This window comes from Hippocampus zosterae, chromosome 8 (genome assembly GCF_025434085.1).
Source record: "Hippocampus zosterae strain Florida chromosome 8, ASM2543408v3, whole genome shotgun sequence".
Lineage (NCBI taxonomy): Eukaryota > Metazoa > Chordata > Actinopteri > Syngnathiformes > Syngnathidae > Hippocampus > Hippocampus zosterae.
Window position 1 is genome coordinate 23300522 of NC_067458.1, and position 10918 is coordinate 23311439.

A 10918-nucleotide genomic window follows, 5' to 3' on the forward strand; every position below is an offset into this window, starting at 1 on the left:
CCAGAGCTCGTTCCAAACGTTGTATACTGTAACGTTGAAACCTACGACGACAAGTTAGCCAAATGGATGAATCAGGAAAAGTTCAAGTGGGCTGCAGGGGTGCACCATGAGACAAGAACTTGGCTGACTTGTGTAGTGTCAATAATCACATTGGCTATGACCTTGGGGTGCATCATCACCATGTGTCAACATGAAGCAAGGAAGTCACGCTGGTTTTCATTGACATAAGCATTTATCATGCAAAAGACGTGACCATTAAAAATCTTCAGTCCTGTAACAAAATTGAATGGCTTCTCCCGACACTAACTCACGAACATCTAATGACCAAACGAGCAATTCCACAATTAACCAAACAAACCATAAAAACGAACCCTTCTAAGCAACTAACTTTCAAACCGCCAACCTAATAACCATCTTACTATCCAAGTAACGACCATCTAACGACCTAAATATCAAACTAATGACCAGCTTAGTAGCTAACAAACTGAGCAGCAAATAACAATCAACTAACTAGCAATACCAAACTTAGTAAGAGATTGACAGATAAACTCACTGACTGACTAAACAATTGGCCATCCAAAGATCAAACTAACTACTCACCACAAACAGCTCATAAAAGTAGCCAACAAGCTTATTGACCACGAGTAAATAATCAGCTTAAAACCCAAATAAAATGCAAACACGCCAACCATCACTCGAGCAAACATGCACACTAAATAATAACAAAGTAACAAACAAAGTGTCCATCAATATTTAACTGAAAGAAACAACTAGGTAAGCATTTAATGACCCAAACAACAAATGCAACATCTTACCAAACAATCATTCCAACTAAATATCACACTAACAAACTAACCACCAATACATTACAACTTTGTTTATATTGCACATTTAAAAACAATGTAACTCTTTTGAAGGAATTCAAAGTTGGAACGAAATAAAACATGAAAAGCAGCGTTTGTACACATCAATGACTACGAAACAAATCTGTCACGCCAGTTGAAAGACACACTGCCAGCACATAAAAAGGCACTTTTGACCAGAGTATGTTTCATTTGGATTGTTGTCATTGAATATTACGAAGTAAATAATTATGTTTGTTTTGAAATGAAAAAAGTCGAAAGACACGACCAGCCTGACTTCTACGGTCACGTGGTCTAGTGGCGGTGCCTTCAGGTGCTCTTATAAAGACAGAACGGAGATGACAGTACAGTATTCGCGATCGTTATCCACCTCTGGAGTATGGGTGAGTCGCTTTTTCGAACAAAAATACTAAATTCTCGTTGTATTGCGTTATAAAAATTATCACGCTCATTTTTAACCATCTATTTATAAAAGTGACAAAAAGATCCCACACGGGAGGACAAATAAATTCGGTTTGATGCTGCTTCTTCCCGGGTTGTAGGTGAATGCATCCTTTCCCTTTTCGTTCTCACAGTAAGTGTCCTCGCAGCGTTGTTTGCTAATCTTTTGTTTCATCTCATGACATTGCAAAGCTTTTGTGATTTGTTTTTGCTAAAACTGGAGAGACGCTAGTACTATGCCGATTACATTCATGCGTTTAAAAGACGTTCGTTGCTTCACTGGCGGGCTGTTAGCTAAAAGTCGTAAAATGCTTGTCTTTGTGGGAAAGTGCGTCTTAACCGTACCAATAATTATTCATAAATCGTGTTGCCATATGACGAGGGGGTCAATTGACACTCTGGACTTTATACAGTGAAACTGTTGACCCTGTTGCCGGTGGCTGCTTGCTGTATTTTTCTTCTTTGTGGTCTTCTATGAGGATGTTATGCACAGCGATACCACCAGGTGGGACCTCCACGTTACTGCAATAAGCTCCCAGAGGACGCTGGCGTAAAATAAATAAAAAGTATATATACTGTATGCAAAGAACAAAACATTCCGGCCATATTACTTACAGGTATTGTTCAATATTTGTTTAAACCAAAATAGTAATTTGTATTAAATGTAATTTTTAAAAAAAGCAAGACTTTAAAACAGCATGATCTGGCATGTCATTCATGAAAGAAGAGGCATTGCACTTCTTTCATAACCAGAATAACCATAGCACTGGAAGTGACGCTGATTACTCAGGCCACTATTAGAACCACAATGAATTATTCCGATAGAAGACCCATAGGTGATGGTATCGCTCTCCAAATGGCATTGTTCCCTGTGGATTATCCTTCTGAGGCACAGTAGTTTTTCTTTATTGTAGTTTTATCAAAACGCGATTAACTTCAACATTAAATTGCAGAATGAGTGTGGCCAAGCTTGTCCCACTCTGCTCCAGGTTTGCTTTCAGAAGAAGTGTTTGTACATCGCAGGTAAGTCATTAACAGCGTGGGAGTAATGCTTAGCCTGGCACGATGCTGCCAAAAAAAACTAAAGAGAAAAACTGCTGGTTTGTTGCAGTGTACAGCAATGGCGTCTCGACATAGCAACACCAAGAGGATCCAAGGACTGGACAAGAACGTCTGGTGAGTGAGTGTTGATCTAGTTAAAAAAAAAAATCACTTGACAAGTTAGTACGCTAACACGAGTTTGTGATTGTAAAACCCAGGGTAGCGTTTACATCTATGGCAGCGGATCCTTCGGTAGTCAACCTGGGTCAAGGCTTCCCGGATATTTCGTTGCCACCGTACATCAAGGATGCTCTGGTGCAAGCAGTGTCAGTTGACAAATTGAACCAATACACTCGAGGCTTTGTGAGTAGGACCTCCGGTTCACCAACACTGTTAGCTTTGTACAGCTAGCGCAACCCTTAAATAATCCCTTCAAGTCATTTTTTTCTAAACCAACAGCACAAAAATTTCACCCCATTCTTATTAATTTGTATTAATAATTAGATTTCAGAGGTAGAATTGAACCAGGATCCCGAGGGAACCTTTTGAGGCAGAAAAAAAAAGTCCAGACCTTGGCCATTACTTCAAGAGCTAACAAAATATGTCGTTAGCTATAGGCATCTACCTTGACTGCACTCCACCTGCATATTCTACCACTAGTGTTAGCTTTAGCTAGCTAACACAATGGTGGTGTCAACTTCTATTTTACATAGATTAGTATATAGTATGTCACTTTTTCTTTTTTTTTAAATTTCCGGCTAACATGCTGACATCACTATTTTACAGACACCCTTTGTATTAGCCAGTTAGCACAACCATAGTTCACATAGTTGACTTTACTCAGCGAATCAAAACAAAACCTTTATTTTACACACACTGCAAATGTTAACTTTAATAAACTGCCAATAGCACAGCACACCCATAATTCCATTCACCGTGAGCTCGTCTTACAAATATGTTATACGCTCTTAGCCCGAGCTAGCTAATACAACCACAACCAAATTTTTCTTTTACCTACACGATGATTGATAGCCTTAGTGAATTTGTGTACATACTACTGTATACGTACGCTGTTTCAATGGCCATCGTAACATGGCCATAGTGAAACCTTTATTTTCCATTCGCTTGATGTGCTCTGTCCATCTTGTGTTGACTCAATGCTGTAGGGACACCCTCCGCTGGTGAAGGCGCTCTCTCAGGTTTACGGCAAAGTGTGCGGGCGCCCCATCGACCATCTCAAGGAAGTCCTGGTAACGATAGGCGCCTACGGCTCCTTGTTCAACAGCATGCAGGCTCTGGTGGAAGGGGGCGACGAGGTCATCATCATCGAACCCTTCTATGACTGCTATGTGCCCATGGTCCGAATGGCGGGGGGCAAACCTGTGCTGATACCACTACGGCCTGTAAGCATCAATCTGAATAATTTTATGTGGGGGTCGGGCAACTAATCAACTGTATTTGTGAACTTGTGTAAACATTTTTAATTGATTATATTTTTTCCAGCTTCCGTATTTCAAAGCGCCCACTCACTGATGTTCATGACTTAATAACAAACCAACAGGGTTGACCTCTATTGGTTTAGAGATCAGAGTCCCTCTTGCCAAATTTACACAACTGTCAATATTTACACAACTGTTTCATCATGCTTTCCGCCGCTCGCAGAAAAAAAGGAAAACAAGTAATTGATGCTTCTCGATATGTTTAATTAATTTTAGTAACAGTTTAAACTGCACATATTCCACAAACTATGATTCCGAAAAAGCTATCTTACAGAGGATTTAATATCGGCACAGCAAAAATTTTAATTACCGAGCGATACCCTTCAAAGAATATTGGTGCTGATTCACATGCACTTTTGTAAAACTCTCTTCTCCATGTGGCAGAAATCGGGCCAGAAACCCACCACCAGCGCTGACTGGTTCCTGGACCCGGAGGAGCTAGCAAGTAAATTCAACTCCAAGACCAAGGCCATCCTCATCAACACCCCCCACAATCCCATCGGGAAGGCACGTTGAACTGAAAACACAAAAAAGCCAACAAAGGTCCCGACCATTTTTGACAAGTTAGTTTTTCCTGCAGGTTTTCACCAAAGAGGAGCTGCAGATGATCGCCGACTTGTGCATCAAACACGACACGCTATGCTTCAGTGACGAAGTTTACGAGTGGATTGTCTACCGTGGACACCGGCATATTAAAATTGGTACGTGAGGTGGGAATTTGCAGATAAGATAAGATATCCTTTATTCGTCCCACACTGGGGAAATTTACAGCCTCCAGCAGCAAAAATGTATGTAGAAAGAAGAAACAAGAAAGAGAAAAAAAACAACAAACATCTTTCAATTAAATGCAATATGAACACAAAATGGATAAATCGCAGTACTATTTACAATTTTCCTTCACATCATTTAATTATTGATTGAAGATGGCGAAGCTATTAGTTGTTGATTTTTGTTGAACCAGATATGTTAATTGTAAATTAAAAAAAAAAAGGAACGAATTGCTTCATTATTGAAATAGTGAATTTATCCATTGAGAGACTAATAAAGGTTTTCTTATCTTATCTTATCTTAGAAAGGGTTATCCCTTTCTAGAAGTACGCTGTGGTTATGTTTGCTAGCAAAAGCGAATTGATGGACTGATTTAAAAATTTGCGCATCTTTGCAGCCACTTTGCCCGGAATGTGGGATCGAACCATCACCATTGGCAGCGCGGGGAAGACCTTCAGTGTCACCGGATGGAAAGTGAGACGCCCTTTCGAACAATCCAATCAAAGCGCATCTCTGCCAATGTCATTTGATTGTGACCCTGAAATGGCCACTTGAAACCAAAATGGCTAACCATGATGGACATTTGACATTTCATTGTTCATTTTCCATGAAAGGAAATCGTTTTTTTTTAAGGGTTTTTTTATGAAGACATTTTTAATGTTCATCACAAAATAGCCGCGATAGGCTAACTGCTAATCACTTTGCTCCGGATTTTCATTCAACTATTTAATTTTTTTTTTTTCAGTGTTGAAGATAGCATCCTAGCTAACCTTATTGCTAACTGATAAAGTCAGTGTTCAACTCATTTTCCATAAGCAGTTTTGGGGAAAATCAACTATGGACTGACTCTTATTTTTAAGAGATGAAGGAATTTTTTGTTTAAGATGTACTGTGAACGCTAACTGCTAATGTCGCTTGGGAAGGCTTTCTGTCTTTTTATAAATGGAGTACTGTCGGAATTGTCGCCTCTTCTCTTAGCTCGGTTGGTCCATCGGACCCGAGCACCTGATCCGCCATCTTCAGACCGTCATGCAGAACACTTTTAATGTTCATGACAAAATAGCCGCGATAGGCTAACTGCTAATCACTTTGCTCCGGATTTTCATTCAACTATTTAATTTTTTTTTTTTCAGTGTTGAAGATAGCATCCTAGCTAACCTTATTGCTTACTGATAAAGTCAGTGTTCAACTCATTTTCCATAAGCAGTTTTGGGGAAAATCAACTATTGACTGACTCGTATTTTTAAGAGATGAAGGAATTTTTTGTTTAAGATGTACTGTGAACGCTAACTGCTAATGTCGCTTGGGAAGGCTTTCTGTCTTTTTATAAATGGAGTACTGTCGGAATTGTCGCCTCTTCTCTTAGCTCGGTTGGTCCATCGGACCCGAGCACCTGATCCGCCATCTTCAGACCGTCATGCAGAACACGCTGTACACCTGCCCGACGCCACTACAGGCAAGTGTCGTGGAGGAAAACACGGCAAAGTGACCTCGCAAAGTTTTGGTTTGTAACAAGCAGTCAGTTTCGTGGCAGGAGGCCGTGGCGCAAGGTTTACTCCTGAACTGTGAGCTGATGGGTCGGCCCGAGTGCTACTTCACTTCGCTTAGCGAGGAGCTGGAGGCGAAGCGCGACCGCCTGGCCGCCATCCTGCGAGAGGCCGGACTGTCACCCATCATTCCTGAGGGAGGCTACTTCATGTTAGCTGACATCACGCCGCTAAGTGAGTTCCTGTGCTAACGCTAGCTATGGGAGGGGCGTTCTCCAAAATGATGAAGATGTAGCAGCCAAGCTAGGCTAATTGCTCATGTCACTGGAAGATAATGCATTTTGTACAAAAAAAAGATTGATTATGGGACTTGCTAAGGATCAATTTATTGTTTAATTTTTATGAGTAGTATTTTTAAGAGATAGACGGCAAGTTCCCAAGTTCAAGAGGTGGCAGCCAAGCTAGGCTAAATACTAACCGCTAATGACATGCTGGGTTAGGGATGGGGATAAATATAAAAATTATTATTATTAAAGATAATATTTTCGGTCTCTGAATGTTAGTTCTTCCTTTTTTGAGATTGAGGCATCCATCTGTTTTTTTTTTTTTTCTTAACCTGTAGGTCAGGATCTGTCACACATGGCCAGCGACGAAGCTTACGACTACAAGTTTGTAAAATGGATGATTAAAGAAAAGGTAAATGTATTGAGTTATTAACTCTCATGATTTGTATCACAATATATGGTTCAGTTGGTAGCAAATGGACAGAATCTTTCAGGGGATTTCACCTGCAATGGACCAGTGGCCAAATTTCGCCTTAAAAAATGTCTGTTTTCTTTTCCAACATGTCTTTGGGAGATTTTTGGTGTGTCTACTCATGACAGGCCTGTCTATTAAATGTCATGCTGCAAAGCAAAACTGTCTTCTGGGGTGTGATTTTTAAAACATCCCAAAGGGCGCTATCAAGTAAACCATGAATGATATATATGTATAATTTTAATAACATGATATTTGTCGCAGAAATTGGCAGCCATCCCTGTCACTGCATTTGTCGGGGAGGAATCCACCAAGGCCTTTGATAAATATATTCGTCTTTGCTTCATCAAGGTAAACAAACTGATAAGTTTTTTTTAAGAGAGCACAAATGTATGATTTTATTTCCCATAAATATTTTATTCTTATTGTTTTGTACTTATGATGACAGAGAGATGAAACTTTGGATGCGGCGGAGGCAATCCTGAAGAATTGGAATTCCCTGGGAAGCAGCAACTGACAATTTTTTTTTAACCTCTGAAGTTAAATCATCATTCTGTAGATCTCTTAGACACAATTGGAGTGACTCAAGGTTTTGTTCTTTGCCCCCATTCCTTTTCGCATCTAAATTGTTTCCTTTTGGTCAAATAAAAATGATAAAAAAGAAAATCGCTGCGATCGGCTCCTGCACATCCACGACCATCGTGAGGATGAGCGGTTCGGATAATTGATGGATAGATGAATCCTTCTGTTTTCAAATACTAACACAAAGCATTGATTTACGATGACCAGTGTTAGTGAAGCTCAAATTATGTGGAAAACCGGTAACAAAACAATGAATTATTCCAGAATTGGGGGTTTTTTTCCCTCTTATTTTGACATTTACTTCCTATTAAAACCCTTGGTTCAATCTAATTGTTTTAAAATTTATAAATGAGAGTATAAATTAACAAGTGGCCTTTTGAAAATTATTTTTCAATGTACTTCATCAATATGGATGAAAAGACTGTCTTTTTGACTTGAACTTTTGAAAATACAGTAGTTTTATTCAGATGCACACATTGTACTGTGGATGAAATGCCGTTTTCAAGCGATCCAGTGTGACTCGGTACAGTATAAAACATTTTACGTACTGCGCACTTCAGTGTAATAAATATAAAACACCGAATCGCGTATTGGTGCTTTGTTGTCCATCTTTGTTTGGCTTAGCTAGTTTCTGGTGGGAGTTTCTGCCTGCAGAGTACTTCTTCGACCGCTAGAGGGAGACAAAACAATTGCAATCAAATAATTCGCAGCACGTGTAACATTACAACGGTGAATATTTAATTTATTGAATGTCACTAACATACAAAACCTTTAACACATCAATCTACAACAAAAGGTTACACAATAAATCCCGCAGCAGACACATAAATCAAACTAATAGACTAACAATTCGGGGCACGTGAGGGATGGTGGGAATAGGGGCAGCAGGTAGCAAAAACTAGCGATCTACTTTGGCCATGGAGGTCATCACGGAAAGAGCCGAGGTGAATATTGATGCTAATCCACTTGGAGTGAATAATCAATGTATTTGGCGGCGATGCTGTCATTTGATCCCCCTTTGCGAGCGTGTGGGAGCAACGCAATTTAACTACCGTGTGAAGTCAAACTGTACGGTAATCGGGGCGGCAGATGGCACGTCGCATGCTTAATTATGAGCAAACGAAACAAAAAATAAAAGAGCGAGCGAGAGAGAGTTTGTGGCCTACACTCGCTCAGCGCCTTGATGCTTGCCATGCATGTGGCGTGCATGTTGAGCTGTCAGTGTTACTTAATCATTTTGGTTGTTCTGCTGGCTCCACAACTTTTTCGGCTGCTGTAAATGACTATTTGATCAAATACGCTAAGAGGCTGTCAAATTGGGGTTTTAAAACCGGGTGAAGACATTAAGGACAAAGTCAAAAAATTTCTTGACAAAAATAAATTCGACGTCCCACACACACACAGGATTCTGAACACGGTATTCCGGTTAATAATGCGTTTGTGAAATGTTTTTAAAAAAGCAATGAAAGGCACCCATTTCTTCTCCATCTCGCGGCGGCCATTTTGACACTCGCTCTCGACTGAGAATGGCCTCACAGCTGCTGATAATTGAACGGTGATGTGAGAACATTATCCATTCGGTTGATCTGCGACTTTCTCAGACACGTAGCGTGCAGTCATCGCTTGCTCCCGGATTAGTCGTCTGATGCCGCTGCAATAATCCTGCCATCATTTATGCAAATTACACCGATTGTGCCAATAATCTGCTGTCAACGTGAATGAGGTAAATGGCGGCCGGAAACCTGATATATACAAACACGCACACACACACGAGCTGTCCTCCAGGTGCGTATTACATTAAATCCGTTCCGAAGGGTTTCAAGACAGGATGGCACTTTCAAAGTGACATTTCAAGACCTTATTCGGATTCCAGATTAGGGTTTCAATATGGTTAAGATTTTAGATTTTCAAACCTGGGTTAAAACGAGTGTAGACTGTCAAAACAAGGCTTCAATACATTGTTAGGCCTTCAAAGTAAAGGTGTGCGTCAATGTTAGAGTTTTAAAACGATGTTGGGGTATCAAATTGGGTTTTTGAAGAGTGGATTTTAAAAAAAACTTTGGTTTGTTTTCAAGACGAGGTGTACTTTCAAGTTTAAGGCTGCAAATTAGGGTTTTAAGACAACATTTGTCTTCCAGACTAGGGTTTTAAGACAGTGTTATGGTTTTAGCTTTAGGTTTCCACCCAGATTTAGGTTTTCAAATTAGGGTGAGCGATTTAAAGTAAGGTTTCAAGATAGGATTCAGCTTTTAGAGAAGAATTTCAAGACAGGGCTGTGGTGTCACATTAGGGTTCCAAGCCAGGGGTAGACAGGTTTCAACAAAGGTTTGAGTTTCAATTTAGGGTTTAAAGCCTTGGTTAGGATTTCAGTTCAAAGTTTAGCTTTCCAAGACAGGGCTTCAGTGTGTTGCCAGGGTAAGGATTTCGAACAAGTGTTATGGGTTGATGACGGGTTCAAAGTAGGTTTTCAGGACATTTTGAGGGCCTCAAATGAGTAGAGAGTATGATTTCACATGAGAGGTTTAGGTCTCGAATTTGGACTTTAAAGGGAGTGGTATTAATGGCACAGAATGAGTTCATGGCAATGAAGCAGCAACATGAAATTATCGTCGGCCTCGCAACCTGTTCTTCAGGCTTTGCCGACATATTTGTCCTCTGCGCTGACAAGGTCCCACCCTCAAATATCTGTGAGAATTTGAGTGTGGGAGGCCTACACGCCCCCGCCTCCCCCCCCAAATAACCTCTCCATTAATACACGTTCCCACACTGGCCATATGGCCCACCGCCTAACAGCTTGCCGGATGCATAATTAATTTGTGGTGGCGTCTGCCTGTTTATTTTCCAACCTACATTTCCCTAATTGCACCGACGAGGTTCAAATCAAATCAAATAGCTGCCGACGGGATTCATGGGACAATGCGGTGGTTAAGGGGTGACGACCGGGCCGCTTTTTGCACACTTGTCGGAGGTTGACACTCGTGTGCTGGAAACCTCCCTGACATTGTCTCCACGATAAGATTGCCTGAAATGTGTCTCTTGGAACGGAAAGCGGATATTTTCTCATGTCTTTCGCACAGAACCCATCAAATGTGCAATATTGTCACTTTCTCGAAACGAGTGTCCGATGTTGAAACACCACAACCCCGTTTCTGAGTTCAAACAGCGGATGCTGTCCCATAACTGGATAATTCGATCGTCAGCAGTTGTCGATGGTGACACAACAGTATTACGCGAAGTGCATGTTGGTGTAAAAACTTGTGCCGGCTTTGATTTCACAAAGGCACCCGTTGTGTTTTTTTACTAAATAGCCCAATTGTCAGAGCGCATCATTGCGCAAAGTAAAGGAATCAAGCGTTTTTTTTTTCTCCCCCTCTCCCTTCTTCGTGGTTTGTTTCTGACTTCCGGGTTGAGTTTTGGCTGCCGCTGCTTAACCCGTATTTTTTGTTATTGTAAAGTGTCCTTGGGTGTCTTGAAAGGCGCT

General features: G+C 40.7%; 1 protein-coding gene across 1 annotated transcript; it reads left to right on the top strand.

Annotated features, from left to right (window-relative positions):
* The first annotated feature begins 2257 nt into the window (after positions 1-2257).
* Positions 2258-7909, top strand: LOC127605960 (kynurenine--oxoglutarate transaminase 3-like). The gene is made up of 12 exons (XM_052073896.1): positions 2258-2327; positions 2416-2480; positions 2564-2708; positions 3512-3748; positions 4229-4351; positions 4425-4545; positions 5010-5086; positions 5979-6068; positions 6147-6333; positions 6722-6795; positions 7120-7206; positions 7304-7909. The coding sequence occupies exons 1-12, from the start codon at positions 2259-2261 to the stop codon at positions 7370-7372; spliced, it is 1344 nt and encodes a 447-aa protein (XP_051929856.1). The 5' UTR covers position 2258; the 3' UTR covers positions 7373-7909.
* Positions 7910-10918: the final 3009 nt, after the last annotated feature.

Bases quoted from the DNA above. Each gene is read 5' to 3' on its own strand.
- LOC127605960 (XM_052073896.1), top strand. From the start codon at position 2,259: ATGAGTGTGGCCAAGCTTGTCCCACTCTGCTCCAGGTTTGCTTTCAGA. The intron at 2,481-2,563 runs GTGAGTGAGTGT...TGTAAAACCCAG, and splicing joins GGACTGGACAAGAACGTCTG to GGTAGCGTTTACATCTATGG. The intron at 6,334-6,721 runs GTGAGTTCCTGT...CTTAACCTGTAG, and splicing joins AGCTGACATCACGCCGCTAA to GTCAGGATCTGTCACACATG.